At 34.1% G+C, this 16,538-nt stretch overlaps 1 protein-coding gene across 4 annotated transcripts; it reads left to right on the forward strand.

The window, feature by feature from the left end:
* The first annotated feature begins 572 nt into the window (after positions 1-572).
* Positions 573-9,408, forward strand: LOC120212839. 4 transcript variants are annotated; one of them, XM_039211025.1, is made up of 12 exons: positions 573-583; positions 5,855-5,931; positions 6,386-6,490; positions 6,591-6,707; positions 6,910-7,150; positions 7,249-7,406; positions 7,487-7,848; positions 7,947-8,046; positions 8,288-8,347; positions 8,500-8,583; positions 8,676-8,792; positions 8,890-9,406. In XM_039211025.1, the coding sequence occupies exons 2-12, from the start codon at positions 5,872-5,874 to the stop codon at positions 9,187-9,189; spliced, it is 1,704 nt and encodes a 567-aa protein (XP_039066956.1). In that variant the 5' UTR covers positions 573-583; positions 5,855-5,871; the 3' UTR covers positions 9,190-9,406. The 4 variants fall into 4 exon arrangements, with proteins under 4 accessions (XP_039066956.1, XP_039066955.1, XP_039066958.1 ...); XM_039211024.1 differs by lacking the exon at positions 573-583 and adding an exon at positions 5,103-5,735; XM_039211027.1 differs by lacking the exon at positions 573-583 and having other exon boundaries at positions 5,746-5,931; positions 8,688-8,792; positions 8,890-9,408.
* Positions 9,409-16,538: the final 7,130 nt, after the last annotated feature.

Here is a 16,538-nt window from a genome sequence, read left to right on the forward strand (position 1 = left end):
AGAATATGTATATGTTGTGAATAGATGTCAACTTATTTTAAGTGACATATGCGAGTAGTTTCGTCCCTAACATTTGTAGCGTATAATAAGCGTAGTAACAAGCAGATGTATGGGTAAAATAACCATCTTTATACCACACTACTACCTCACTTCAAATTGAAAATGGTAATTTTATATTTTGAACATCCTTACTCAAATATGTATCAAATTAACATCCTTTTTGACAAAATAGGGGGAGGCGTGTTGTGTGAAACGGGTCTTCCTGAGTTGATAATAAGACACATTGTAGGGACGCGTTTTTCGCCTAATTTAGCACCACGTGGGAATGCGTGTTTTAGGAGGCATGCCTTTACGGAATTTTCACGTCACATGGGAAAACTTATTGTAAGGGGTGTGCCTTCCGTCCCTCCCACCTCTCCCACATCTCTCCCACCCTTTACTCCTATTCATGATTCCCGCCTAAACCCCTCCCCCTCTACCTATATAAACCCTTTCTCTTCTTCAAACACATCACACACCAAAAATCTTTCGCTCATCTTTTTTTTTTAATTTTTTAAGTAGGTGCTTTCAAAATATTTTGAAGGTATAAATTTTATTTTATTTTTTATTATATTTATTAAACATTTTTATTAATTATTTGTAATTACTATTTATTTTTTCTTTTTTGTAGTTATAAAATAAAAAGTTGGATGCTACGATTGGGTGCAAATCATATCTCAAGTCATTTTTTTGATAGGGTAACAATATTAAATTGTGTTATTTTTTCTGAATATCTTATTAATTTAAATTGTTTAGTATTATTTTAAATTTTAATTCGTATAATATTTATTAATTAGAGAAATAATCGTATATTAGAAGTGTTTATTCTTAACACTAAGATGAACACAATGTTCTGTATCTTGATGTATTTATCTAAGACTAGATTCGGTTACATAGCCAAAATTATGGGAGGCTGTAAACTTGAACTCACCCTTATTTCTACACTAATCGAGAGGCGGAAACTAGAGACACACTCATTTCATCTTCCATGTAGAGAGTGTACCATTACCATGGAGGATTTTTCAATGCATTTGGGTATTCTAATAGATGGAACTATTATTTATGGCATGACAGATAGTGATTGGCATTCTTTATGAATGAAGTATCATGGAGCTTCCCGACTGACTTCAATGGTGGCCAAATATCGTTATCATGGCTGAAATCCAATTTTCAAGAGTTGAACGAAAAATATTATGATGATGGGGCAAAAACATTTATTCGAACATACATATTACGAATCATAAGAGGGATATTGATGCCCAACAAATCTCGCAATCAAGTTCATTGTATGTGGTTGCATCACCTCACTGATTTTGAAGTAGTCGACACATTGAGTTGGGACTCCAACATTATTTGTCAATTCATCAAGCTCATGGTCAAATCAAGCTCTCACATAGCTATTGTAGTGCTCATTTCTGCTATACAATCTCAATATGGGTATACTGTCTCCTACAGAAAAACATAAAATGCAAAATAGAATGTCATTATAAAATTACACGACGAGTGTGATTCATCTTACAATGAGCTACCCAGTTGGTTTAAAGTAATGCAAAGATTGAATCTTTGGACTATTGTTGAGTTTGAAACTAAACATGCATATGAGAAAGATCGAGTGCTTCGAGATCAATGCCAATTCTAACGTGTTTTTTGGACTTACTCAAAGTGCATTAATACGGTGAAATACTGCAAACCGGTGGTCCAAATTGATAGTACATTTTTGTATGGAAAATACAAACAAATTTTATTATTAGCAGTTGTCCAAGATGGTAATCGCAACATCCTTCCCATTGATTTTGCCTTTGTTAAAGGAGAAGATAAACATGCTTGTACTTTTTTCCTAAAAAATTTACGGTTACATATTGTCATGAGGGAACACATTTACATCATTTTAGATCGAGGAGCTGGGATCAAAGCAACAATGAACACTTTTGGTCCAATGTGGAAACTGCCACATATCCAACATCGTTATTGTATCTGACATATTGTTGCAAACTAGTACGAAAAATATAAGAAGAATAATAATCACCAATTACTTATATGGATGAGTATGTTACTTTTTTCAATTTCATTTCTCAATTATTTTCATTTTATTTATTTCTATTTACACTACTTAGTACATATGACTTAGGTTATGAACTCTTACCTCAAAGGTTTAAGTTTATGCTTCAAGAGTTGTAAGTAAAAAATGAGCATGGATAAAATTACATCAGAGTCATCAAAAAAGAAATGTGGATAAATACATACGATGGTGGATATCGATATGGTCATATGACAACCATAACTTGACTGAGGTTATCAATTCAACCTTAAAGGAGGCGAGTCATTTACCTGTAACTGCTTTGGTTAAAATGACTTACTTTCGTTTGGGTCAGCTTTTTGCCAAGATCGGGGGGACAAGCTCTTACTTGGATGCAAAACGACCATGTTTATCACCCAAGATTAGTAGCAGATCTACAGAAAAAAGTTGCAACATCAAATGAAATGTTGATAACAAATTTTTCTCTCACCCGTGAATTATTTCATGTCACAGAAATACCATGATCTCTTCAAGGGATTGAATCTAACTCTTTCAGAGTTAATCTACAAGAAAGGTGTTGTAATTTTGGGTTTTTTCAAGCTCTAAAGTATTCATACTTCCATGTCATAACAGCTTAATCACATTCTCATTTGGACTATAAAAGTTATGTTGATCTCGTATTCGAGGCATATGAATTTGAGTTTCCCCTCGTAGATAATGAAAAATACCCAAATGAGATTCAGACTTAGCTTACAATTATATCAGATCTGTTGTTATTAAAGGAGTCAGGTTGTCCAAAATCCACTCGAATTCATTTGTGATATGAATATTCGAGAAACATCAAAAGAAAGCAAAAGATGTGTTCATTGTAGAAACATAGGTCACAATATGAAAAAATCAATCTCTTTTAACATCACTTAACCGGTGACCATTACTTATGTAATTGTATTTTCTAATATTTCAATTTATGTAATTTTATTTTTTTGTACTTTCAATTTATGTTATTTTCTTTTCTTTTATAAGATGTGGATTTTTCTATTTTTCCATTTAATGTTTATGATTCATTATTTTCGGTTTAAGCTTTCTTGTGATTAAGATTTTAATTTACACTAAACCATAAACCATTTAAACAATAAAACCCTAAACCACTCAAGCAAATAAAAACCCTAAACCACTCAAGCAAATAAAAACCCTAAACCACTATCTAAAAACCTTAAACCATTCTAACATAAAAAAACTCTAAATCACGGGGGGACTCCTAAACCACTATCTAAAAAGCGTGTGACATGTGATGTGCTTTCAAAGGCTCGTCCCTTAAAACGTGCCTTCTACTGTGGCACTATATCAACATAAATCCAAGGAAAGTGCGCCCCCTGCAACGCGTCTTTCCTCCACCTCAATAAGACGCGTTTCACACAACGTGTCTCCCCATCAATCTGTCAGAAAAAGTGTTATTTTGGTACATATTCGATAAACGGTGCCAAATCGATGTTATTTAATTTTTAGGTGATTTTTAAGTAAAATTGTCATTGAAAATTGGGTGGAGTTTATTAGGCAATAATTTCCTAAAGTATAAAGTATTAAAAAAAGTTTCTTAATTTTAAATTTGTACTTCAAAATTAAATAAAAGTATTAAATTCTTTAGTCATAATATTGTTTACTATGAACATCATATTAATATTATTAATAATTACGTCAGTATGCTAATTATTATATCATTATAATAAAGATTAACAATAAATTTTATTAGTAAAAAATTAATTAATATGTTTTTAAATTTTAAAAACCAAAATAAGATATATATTTTTTATGAATACTATTTATTTAAAAAAAATACTAAAATAATTGTTGAAGCAAAAAATACAGATGAGGCAAACCCTTTGTAGAGAGTTGTGTCGAACCGAAACAAGATTTGAAGACACAAATAGGAGAGAATTTTCTTCTTCTTGTTTTTTAAGGATGATATGATTAAGAAGGAAAAACATACTTAAGAAGAATTATATGTGCCTCATTAAATTATTATTTTTTATTCTTGAAAATCCTCAATTTACAAAATGTCGTTTGTTTTTCTTTTCATTTTGGTTAATCTCAGTAGTTAAAAGAATCGTTGTTGTTCCTAAAGGTCACAAGTTTAAACACCAACGACCGCAATAAAGTAATTAAACATTTAAGCGGTATATTTTATCCTTCATCATATTTAAGGAAAGATATAAATAAATATTCTTTTATTAATCTAGATAAGTTCAAGATAATATTTATTTAAAGATAACTATCGACCCTTTAATGTTGGACTTTACACTTCTAATATTTATGATGTTCAAGTCCAAATTCTCAAGGAATAACAATAATTCTTTTACTACGAATGTCGCTTGATTCGTACTAAATAAATAGATACCTAACAGAAGGTGGTGGGAATTAGGATTATAGTTTTCAGAAACAAAATTTTGGAAGAAAATAATAATATTACACTAAATAATTTTTTTTCTTCTAAATTTTATGTGTTTGATATCAGTCGACTCCACATCAAAGTTTTTAATGATTATAGCCTTAGATATTTTTACAATCAATTAAACAAAAATAAACTCTTAGAATAATCCTTGTGATTAAAAGAATTAATTATCTTTATAATAATTCAGGTTCGAATAATGTAATTTATATGTACATAAATTTAAATTAAATCTTTTAAAATAATAAAATAAATAATATTTTTACAATTACGTTCATTAAAATATTATCTAATATTGGTGAATAGAAATGTAATATTAATCAATAAAAAGCCAGAAAATATTATTATTCCAAAATAATTTAAAATTAAAAGTGAGGTTCAGCAGATTAGATAAAAGCAATAAGAATGGGAAAGTGAAGTGTAACATATCATATGTATATTAATTAAGTAGAGCCAATTCATGTTCCAGAAGTTTAGTTGTCATGCATGCGACGTGTGCAGCTTTTGCCTACAAAAACCACTCCATTGCTTTGCAGATTATTAATACAAGGAAACAACAAATATTTACTTCCAAATTAATATTAAAATTCCCCGCTTTTTCTGCTTTTCCTAACCCAGAAAATCAAATTCCAATTTCAGCTTGTTTTCCCCTTTTGTTTCGTGATTTCTTCTCTTTAAAGAAAGGGATAGGGTCAACCCCAATAAGGCAAATGACCCAAAACAGAGAGAAGAAGATCATGCAGTTTCTGTAATCTATAAAAACTGTGTGAACATGGTTTTACAGGTTAAAAGGGGATTGAAGAATGTATTAGTAATTTAGTGAAGTGGGGGAAAAAAGAGAGAAGATGCACGTTGATTCATGATGACACACACGAGCAATGGAGTGTTCGTGCGTGGAGTTTATGCACAGCTCTATCTTTTTTGCCTTTTGCAAATAACCTCCATCTTTCTCATCTTTTTCCACATCACCTGCCACTACTTATAATACTCTTCCTTTGCTTTAAATTTATATTCCAGCCAAGCCAAGCCAAGACACTGCTGCAAACGTAGTTATTCTGCCCCCCCCCCCCCCCACGGGCTCTCGTTAGAACTCTTGTTCGGGTGTCTGCTTCGTTTTAAAATATATGAAAGCCTTGTCATTTAGTCTTTACTTGTTTGGACGGAGGCATTCAAGTTTGTCTTTTTTGTTATGGAAAGTTGAACTTCTTACTTCTTCTTTTATGTTGTTGAAAGGTCTGAATCTGATTGATTACTCTACTTTTTGTTTTCTGGGTGAAGATTTAAATCTGCTTACTGATTGTTATTGTTGTTTATATGATATTTGTTGAAGTTTCTGAAATGAGTTTTTGCAGATTTGGTGTTGGACTAGATGAATACCAGAGTAGGGACGTCTGTTCAAGCTAAGAAAGTTCCTGGGAAGCATGAAAAAGTAATTACTGATCACAGTATTTAACAACTTTAATCAATGGCCGAGAACTGGGGTCCCTGGATTACTGATTATTTTAATATTAATTTGTTTTGAAAGACGGTTTGGACTTTGGACTGTAGTATGTATAAAGGAATGTGATCATTCCTTAATTATCTTCAATTTCAAGAAAGAGCCTCTAATCCCCTGGATAGTTTTTGAAAAGCAAGCTTCCTTGATTGGAATCCAATGCGGGTTTTAAAAGTTTAAATCTTTAATGAAAGAAGGCTTCTGTATTATTCCATTGGATTTGAGATTCCCTGGAATTTTTCCAGACAATTGTGGGTTGGCTTCAATCGCTATTGAGCAACTACGTGGTTCCAAAATTTATCCCTTGTTCTTTGATTCTTCCAACCTTTTATTAAGCTTATATGCTTGATAACGCTAACTGTTTGCAACTTTTTTTTTCATTTTGAAGGAGAAGGCTGAAATGCAGGGGAGCAAGCCACCTATTGTTGCAACAAAGGCAATGAAGAACCCACGAGACTCCAGCAAAGAAAGAAAAAAGGCCTTACAGCAAGATGTATGACCTTGTTTTACCAGAGTTTCTTCAAGTTTTTTGGATTTCTTACAACGATTTACTGTAGTTATTGATTGTATTGGAACTCCAATGTTTTCTTCAGGTTGATAAACTTAAGAAGAAGCTTAGACAGGAAGAGAACATTCACAAAGCTCTGGAGAGAGCTTTTAACCGACCTTTGGGAGCTTTACCTCGTCTTCCTCCATATCTCCCTCCTCCTGTTAGTAACTCATCATCTCATTGACACCTTGGGTTTTGTTTGTTTTTTTTTTTTTGGTCTCTTTTTAAAGATTATGGATTCGGTATTGGTGTTGGGGTCATGTCCATTGTGGTTAAAGAACTTTAGAAGCAGAGGAAGTGAACGAATTGTGCATTTGGATATTGTCAAACAGGAATTTTAATGTCGGGTTCTGCTTTTGCAGACATTGGAGCTTTTAGCAGAAGTGGCAGTGCTGGAGGAGGAGATTGTCCGGCTTGAAGAACAAGTCGTTCACTATAGACAAGACTTGTATCATGAAGCTGTCTATACATCTTCGTCAAAAGGGAACATGGAGAGTTCAGTTGATTTAAGTGTGCCTTGCCTGGATAATAGTCCTAAACGTCCGCAACCAAGAACTTTAACTAGAAATACAACCATGGCGAGTCATATGCGATCTCTTTCAGGCAAGGTTTTTGGTATTTTAAACACTCTTGTCATGCCATTAACATTTGAAACATTTATTTGAAGTGAAATAGGGATGCAAAACTTTTTATTTTTTTAGATGATGGAAGAGGAAAGGAGAACCTATCCTGTACTAATTCCACAAAGAGCAATAAGGGATCCTTGGTGGGTAAAAGCCAATTAGTGAGAACACCTGTGAAGAGACCTTTGATTGATTCAAAACCTGCAGAGAAACGTTTTGATCCTAAAAAATTGCAGGCATGAACCAATGCCGTTTCCATCAGTTATAATAGACTTATTTGCAGTTAAATGAGTATTGACTTGTTTTACATGTTCAGCTAGAATGTAGAGTGAGAGACCAGGATAGTGCAGAAGTGCGAAATCTTAGCACTTCAGATGAAAGGCCACTGGCAAACAATGGCGCGAGTAAAGTTTCTGAGGAACTTGTGAAATGCTTGTCCACCATATTCTTAAGAATGAGCTCAATGAAGAGAAGGTCTAGTGCAGAAAGTTTTCCTTCACTATCGATGTTAGGCTCCCAAGAAAGCAGGGATGAAACTAAATTTCGGGATCCTTATGGTATTTGTTCAATTCTTGGGAGGAGAGATATCGGCCCATATACGCATTTGATTTCAATTGATGCTGGCTCGATCAATCCAAATCGATCCTCAAATTCTTTATTTCTGCTGCGCAGGCTGAAGTAAGTCATTGGTTATCAGTTTTCATCTTATTTTCATGTATTCAAATGTCTGAAGAAGTTATGAAGATTTGTGATCATTTTGTATGTTGAATTTCCAGGCTACTCCTCTCAAGACTTGCCTCCTTCAACTTGCAAAACCTAAATCATCAGGAGAGGCTTGCCTTCTGGATAAACATCTACAATTCCTGCATGATGAATGTATGTGGAAGATTCTGTCAGTATAAACTGAAAAGATTAGGCTTGTATCACATACTAACTGTTGATTTAAAATGTACCAAAAAAATCAGAGCTAATCATTTCATACTAGTTTCCTTCACATGCATTTAAACCCCACATTCTCTTATGGTGATACTCTTTATCTTTTAATGCATTTGGTTTCTGTTACGATAACTGGTTTACTCTAGTAGATGAAATCATTTATTACTTGATGTTGATTCAGGCATTCTTAGAACATGGAGTACCAGAGAGTCCGGAGAAGGTTGTTGAATTGATGCGAAAGGTATGGATGTGCAGAACACATGATTTCCTCATAATATTGTTGATTTTCATTCTTAAGATATTGTTCTGTTTCATGTCCAACCGTATTGACGTTAGACAATTTCGATTAATTAGATGTAATTAGTAGTTTTATAAGAAATTTTGGTGAAACAGGCAACTATAAACATCGGGGGGCACCCGCTAAATGCGATAACGATTGAACATTTCATTCTCAGATTGCCTTACAACTCAAAATTTGTAAGTGGTGCATCATTTAAGTTTCTTGGAAACTTTATCAGCTTGATAATCGATTCTTCTTTGTCACGCTTCTTATACCTCACTTCTATCAGACCGTTTCAAAGGGTTCCAAGAATGATGAAATGACTGCCAGGAGCATGTTTGGCTTGGAACTATCCGAACCATTGGTGACATTTGCCCTCTCATGTGGAAGCTGGTCCTCCCCTGCTGTAAGTTTGTAACTCTGCCTGCTAGGTTTGCTCTTATTAACATCATATAGTACTGGTATAATACTGGTTATTGATTCTTCGAGTCTGTCAAACGAAGGTGCGGATATATACTGCTTCTAATGTTGAGGCCGAATTGGAAGTCGCAAAGAAAGAGTACTTACGGGCTACTGTTGGGATTTCATCAACAAAGTTTGCAATCCCTAAGCTGTTGGACTGGTACTTGCTTGACTTTGCTAAGGACTTAGATTCGTTGCTCGATTGGATTTGCCTTCAACTACCTAATGAACTAGGAAAAGAAGCAATCAAGTATCTTGAAAGAGCCAAAACGGAGTCTCCTCTACGGTTTGTTCAAATTATACCTTATGACTTCAGCTTTAGGTATCTTTTATGCACATAATAAATTATTGGTTTCAATTAAAATTTTGCTTAGTTTCCAAGGGTGTAATGATGTCATACACAATCTTAGATTAGATAATATATAAAAATTAAGGGGGCAATCTGTTCTCCCATCTTTGATTGTAAGTAGTTGTGAGAGGAATGCTCGTCAGGGATTTCTGCATGTAATTAGTAAGTACTTTTCAGAATTAAAAAAAGAATAATTGGATTCTTTCTCCCGTATTTACTTCAACCAAATATCACCAGGATGATCCACATTTCTCAACTGAACTATCATCATGGACTGTACAACCAACTTTTCATTTATCATCATCAACTTAAAAGCGATAACGTCATTAATTTTCCTGTGAGGGTTGCCAACTAGCTGACAATGATAATTCAATGGAGGTCTGAAGTTTCATTCAATAGGATTAGGTGTAAAGCATTGACAACCCCAGCATTATGTTTGGATGTTATTGGATTGGTATGCATTAATTCCTGCTGGAATTCCAATTAAAATCATGAGCCCTGCATTCCAAGAAAGCTACTGATATCTGATGCAAGCAAAAATCCCTTCTAATACCGACCGATCTCTGGTGGTCCATAGTTAGCATCCCCAAATACCCTTTGTTATTTAATCAATGCCCGGCCTGCTAAGGACCCATTTGTAAGAGATATCCTGCTGTACCATTGATTATGACCTGTTTGGACAACAGCCGGAAACTACTCTGATTCTTCATTTTCATCAGGTTTCCATAGAGAGTTCAAATTAAACGCATTGAAGTCTGCATGAATGCAAGGTATTAGTGGAATAATCCTGCTGACATGTATATTCATGCATGTTGTCATGTTGAATATACCGAGGAAATATAGATATATTAGTATAAATTGCTATAAAAAAGACCACCCATAAAACTAGCTGAGGGCTATTAATTATCCCAGTTCAATAAAACCATTGCTGCCCAGCTGTTGTGAAACTCCGGAATGAAGTGTTGCTGAAATAAAACCTTTGTCTTAAGCTCAACCAAATTTAATGCCAAAGATTGATTTCTGACTCTGGTGTCCCCCATATGATACGACCATGTGGACTATGTGCATCAGCTTCCAACGGGGGCAAAGAAAACCATTCGAGCTTTAATGGAAAGTGATTCTCACTGCTTACTCGAAGCTAAAGCGAGAAGGCCATGTGGTTTTCTTGGTGGTTAAGTTAAATTTACCCGGGTAACGCATGTGCTGTAGTGAAATCGAAAATGAACTGACATAAGCCGTCAGCCATGCCTGCCTGCCAGGGAAGCGGCACTAAATTTTGTAAGGTCCTTTTGAAATAGTACGAACATGAAGCCACAAATCTTTTTGCTTCGGGTGCTGATTGCTGTAACCACAAACAAACGTTAGGGCTAGAAGAGAAGATTAAGGGGGAAAGGATCTTGTTGGAGTTTGTGAATGTTGGTTGTAGAGAAGGCAACTGTGATTTGCAGGTCCTAATTCATTAAAGAGAATTTTCAAGGGGCAGCAACTTGTCATCTTTGTTTTTGCAGGGTCAGCGAATAGAGTATGAAAGTTGAATTTCGTCAACACATTTGCTAGTAGGGTAATATATAAGAAAACTATTAAAGAGAATAAATAATTAATGGGTAAGGTGACTTTCGTTTGAGTTTCATAAAAAAAAAATCACTGAATTCAAAATGTATAATATTTGGTTACTTTTATTTCATTTTAATTATTATATGGTTTTTAAAGGCTAACAGACATTAAACCTTTAACGATTTGCTAACATGATATGGTAAATATATAAAGGGTAAATTACATAAATGGTCACTTTTCTTTCATTATTGTACACTTTTACTCATTAAATTTGAAAAACATAAGTTATTGTCACTTACACTATCGTTTTATTAAGTCTTGATCACTTGGACGTTGAATACCGTTAGTTTGATGATGTGACCCATTAGTAAAATGGTATAATTTTTATTTTAACCTACAATTTAAACAAAATTCAGATTATGAGTCTTGTATAAATTCAAAATAGTTTAGGAACAATATTTCAATTTAGCCATTTTTAATAGATTTTCTTCATAACCCCATTGTTGTTAATCTTCTCCATGCTTATTCTTTAGACATCTCTGCTTCATTGCTCTATTTGTTTTCTTTCAAGGACTCGTGTGCATTTTAAGAATAATACATGATTTTCAACTTTCGATAACAAATAATAATACCAAAAGTTCAGAGAAAAATGAGAGGATAGACATCTAGATATAAAATGAAGCTGGGTAATCTCAATCATAGAAACTAAAATTCAATTTTCAAAGATCGAGATTACAAAATATCAAATCCAACAAGGAACAATAAGACAATTAATTGATCCAAATACCAGATAATCGAATATCACTATTCATGGTGATTTTCTCTTGAGAAAGCACCTCCGGTTAATTATAACCAATGGATCCAAACAATCTGATAACTAGATATGTGAATTCATCCATTGAACTCAATCCAAAATCCATAATCTTCAATGTCGAATCTTTGTTGATCTTTGTAAACGCTGTGGAGGTTGATCATGTTCGGATGCGACGAAACATTCTCAATAATCTTTCGCTTCACAGGGATTTTGTTGATCAACAACGCATCGAAGATAGAAACATGATATTGTATCGTCAATAACGCCGCCATTGAAGAAGCTCTAGTTTTCTCGAATCGAGATGGTGGCGTGGTGGTGGTGGTGAATATTTTTCAGAGTTTTAATGACGAATTCTATACATTTTTTATGATCTTCATTACATATTTTATACGTTTTCTTACAACTAAGAACTCACCTAATTTGACTTCAAATAATTAGAAACAAGAAGACTATTGCAATGGAGAAGATATGTCTAAAGAATAAACGGGGAGAAGATGAGCAATATTGATGGTTTGGGACGAAATAATATTAAAAAATTGGTAAATTGAATGTTGTCCCTAAAATAATTTAAATTTACAAAAAGACCCATAATTAGTATTTTATCTAAAGTTTAGAGGTTAAAAAAATTAAATCATTTTATTAACATGTCATGTCATCAAACTAACGACATTCAATGTCCAAGTGATCAAAACTTAATAAAACGATAACGTAAGTAATCAAAACTTAATAAAACAATAACGCAAGTGACCAAAACTTATGTTTTTTTAATGTTAGTAAAAGTGTACAAATATGAAAGGAAGGTGACCAAAACTTAATCTATGTATTATCTACGTAGAAATAATATAATTTTAATTTTATATAGAAACCAAACTGGTTTTGGGCCTTTTGAATCTTGTAATGGGCTCTAATTAATTAATGAGTCACCCTCCATGGTCGACTCTTATTGGGTTCTGCAAAGCCATTGGCTGAGCTACCCAAAACAATTCCTAGGCCGTTACCACAGCTACAAATGGCTAAAGGAATAGGGATGGCAATTCAACCCGAACCCAAAGGGTTCCGATCAGGTTGGATTTTTAAAAAAAATCAGGTTCGGCGGGGTTTTTTAATGCACTGTTAGGGCCGGTCGGGTTTAGGGCGAAAAAATCCGACCCGACCCGACCTGAAAAATATATATAATTTTACCCTATATATTTATGGATAATTACAATAATACCCTTTTATATATAATTTTTTTCAATTAAGTCACTGTTTTTATTGAATAATTTTTTTTATTTCGGGTCGGGTTTCTAAGTCATATATTTGGGTCGGATCGGGTTGGGTGAAACCTTAATTTCATCGGGTCGGGTCACGGGTGGAGGACCCTCCGACCCGACCCATTGCCATCCCTATAAAGGAGGGGGACAAAACTCGTGATTCTTTCAACACTAGCTGTTGCCAAATAGGAAGGGTGTTGCAAATGATGAGGGCATAGGCTGAATTTATGACGAAATTTCTAACAAAATTATTGGCCTTATCAGAAGTTTATTGGTTACCAACTACCTGCAGTAGTTGACGATGTGATAAAAGCTATCAAGGATGCTATTCTTGGACAAGGAAAAAAAAAACCTCCAGGCTCTGATGGGTTTTGAAAATCAGTTTAGCCAATTACGCGTTAAGGGCATTAAAAAGGATTTTCATTTTTTAGGATAAATTACACGGTTTCATCACTTAACTTTACTCTCTCTCCTATTTCACTCACTAAACTTTCAATTATTCAATTTTGCTCACTATACTTTATCAAACTGGTTTTGGGCCTTTTGAATCTTGTAATGGGCTCTAATTAATTAATGAGTCACCCTCCATGGTCGACTCTTATTGGGTTCTGCAAAGGCATTGGCTGAGCTACCCAAAACAATTCCTAGGCCGTTACCACAGCTACAAATGGCTAAAGGAGTAGGGATGGCAACTCAACCCGAACCCAACGGGTTCCGACCCGACCCGATCAGGTCGGTTTTTTAAAAAAAAAATCGGGTTCGGCGGGGTTTTTTAATGCACTGTTAGGGCCGGTCGGGTTTAGGGCGAAAAAATCTGACCCGACCCGACCCGACCTGAAAATATATATATAATTTTACCCTATATATTTATGGATAATTACAATAATACCCTTTTTATATAATTTTTTTTCAATTAAGTCACTGTTTTTATTGAATAATTTTTTTTTATTTCGGGTCGGGTTTTTAAGTCATATATTTAGGTCGGATCGGGTTGGGTGAAACCTTAATTTCATCTGGTCGGGTCACGGGTGGAGGACCCTCCGACCCGACCCATTGCCATCCCTATAAAGGAGGGGGACAAAACTCGTGATTCTTTCAATCACTAGCTGTTGCCAAACATAGGAAGGGTGTTGCAAGATGATGAAGGGCATAGGCTGGAATTTTATGACGAAATTTCTAACAAAATTATTGGCCTTATCAGAAGTTTATTGGTTACCAACTACCAGCTGTAGTTGAGGATTTGATAAAAGCTATCAAGGATGCTATTCTTGGACAAGGAAAAAAAAAACCTCCAGGCTCTGATGGGTTTTGAAAATCAGTTTAGCCAATTACGCGTTAAGGGCATTAAAAAGGATTTTTCATTTTTTAGGATAAATTACACGGTTTATCACTTAACTTTACTCTCTCTCCTATTTTACTCACTAAACTTTCAATTATTCAATTTGCTCACTATACTTTATAGATTTAATTTCTTTTGATAACTCAACCGTTTTCTCCTCAACTCTATTAGGATGTGGCATTTATTTTATTTTTATTATTATTATTATTATTATTCAATTAATATTTTATTATTAGTATTAGTATTTATAATTTTTATGGTAAAATATATAAAAAGTCCCTGAAGTTTTAAAGAACTTGCGTTTTGGTCACTCAATTTTTAAAACTTACAATATAGTCATCAAATTTTTAATTCGTTTACATTTCAATCCCTACTGTTACCTCTTAGTTTTTACTGATGTGACACATTACCTCCATTAACTCTCTGACGTGGCAGCTTCTTCTTCTTCTCCACAAAGAAATGAATTATATATTTTCTTCAAACTCCAACAAACCCTTGGGAAAAAAACTTCTTTTTACTGTACTTTCTTGAAAAATTCGTGATTTTACTTTCGTCTTCGCAGAACATGCATAACTGATAAATTTCCTCTACCAAATCCATTGGGGAAAAAACTCTTCTTTTTATTTTTTAAGCATTTTACCGGCGAGCTCATTGATTGAGAGACAAAGAAGTTTCTTCTCCTCATCCACTAGATTATTAGCGTTTGTTTTCACAATATCTTCTTCTTTAATCTCCCTTGTTTCCTTGTTTACTTGTTTACTTGTTTACTTAGGTCCTCGAGTTTAACCCTTCAATTCACCAGGATATCTATTTTCAGTTCAATAATTCAGTTTTCAATATGGGTGGCCATAAACCCATAACCATAGAGCGCTTGATTAGTTTTAGTAACAACAGTTCAGCAGAAAGCTCAAAGCATTCAATACTAAAAGATACCCATTTTTTAGAAAACGAATATGGGTCTGGAAGTTGTTCAATTTTTAAGCAATCCATATAAAAAAACGAAGGCGAAGTGCTAGAAGATGGTGAAAGTGAAAGTGAAACTGAACCAGAGGAAACACTTGCACCTTCATTGGAAGACGTTGAAGTTAAAGCCAATGAAATAATTGAAGGAGGTGAAGTGAGAGAAAATCAAGTTGACAAATTTGAGCTCCCAAGCAGTAAAGAAGGACTTCTATTGAAAATTTAAGCTTTTTGAATGGAGAAATTAAGGAGAATGTGAAGAATGACTGCGATTTAACAAAGGGGAAGTGGGTTATTGATGAGTGTTATCCACTCTACAAAAATGGATCATGTCCTTCCATTGATAAAGGTTTTAGTTGTGACTGTAATGGAAGACAAGATAAGAACTGTAAGAAGAAGCTGACACATCAAAGAGTTAACAGAGGTAACGTGTCACATTAGTAAAAACTAACGGGAGATAACGACAAGAATAAAAATGAAAACGAATTAAAAATTTGATGACTGTATTGTAAATTTAAAAAATTGGTGACCAAAATAACAAACATTCTAAAAGTTCATAAAATACTTATATATTTACCCTATTTTCATTATCCATATTCATCCACTCCTCCCCATTTAAAACTTCATCCAACACAAAACCCCCAAAAACTCCATCAAAATCGCAACATAGATAAACCTAAGCGGGGCTGGTAGGGGCAGTCGCCCCCTAAAAATAAATTACCATATATTTTAAATTTTTCTATGTATTTTCTATAGAAAATTACTTTCACCCCCTAAAATTTTAGTCGTCCCAAAAAATTTATAACTTCAAATTCATCCCCTAACATAAAATCTTGTGTTCATCCCTCAGTCACTGTACACCCACAACCCCCCACCTCTTCATTCTTTTGAGAGAACCCAAAAAATGGATCTGATGAAATTTTTCCTCTTTCTTCTGGTTTCTAGTAACAACTTCACACTATTCTTTCATCACATTCAGTTGTTGAAGTTAAAAACTTGGGAAGGAGATGGTGGGTGAGGCCATTGTGATATACCACCACAAGCGTAATTAGGTCTGACTATAATGCCTCGATTTCTGGGTCAGTAGTTTTGGTTAACCCGAAATCGTCAATAGAGCCCATTAGATTTTCCAAGCTAAATTAGACCAATTTTTAAGGGTATTTGTAACATCCCAAATCAGGGTCAGTGACTAAATTGCAATTTTGTAAACTAGGTGCTCGATTTCGAAATAAGTTAAAAGTTCATGGATTTAATTGAAGAAAGTGATGTTGGATTTAATGATTACGTTTGGAAAATTAAGGGTACTATGGTAATTTTCAGGGAAGATTTTTATTTCCCTTTATAAAGGGTAATAAGCACGTAGGAAGAAGAGTCCAGAGCATTCTTCAGTCTTCTTCTTCCTCTCTCAACCGGAAGCCTGG

Source organism: Hibiscus syriacus, unplaced genomic scaffold (assembly GCF_006381635.1).
Source record: "Hibiscus syriacus cultivar Baekdansim isolate YM2019G1 unplaced genomic scaffold, ASM638163v2 tig00110017_pilon, whole genome shotgun sequence".
Classification (NCBI taxonomy): domain Eukaryota; kingdom Viridiplantae; phylum Streptophyta; class Magnoliopsida; order Malvales; family Malvaceae; genus Hibiscus; species Hibiscus syriacus.

Bases quoted from the DNA above. Each gene is read 5' to 3' on its own strand.
- LOC120212839 (XM_039211025.1), top strand. From the start codon at position 5,872: ATGAATACCAGAGTAGGGACGTCTGTTCAAGCTAAGAAAGTTCCTGGG. The intron at 6,491-6,590 runs GTATGACCTTGT...TGTTTTCTTCAG, and splicing joins AAAAGGCCTTACAGCAAGAT to GTTGATAAACTTAAGAAGAA. The intron at 8,047-8,287 runs GTATGTGGAAGA...ATGTTGATTCAG, and splicing joins ACAATTCCTGCATGATGAAT to GCATTCTTAGAACATGGAGT.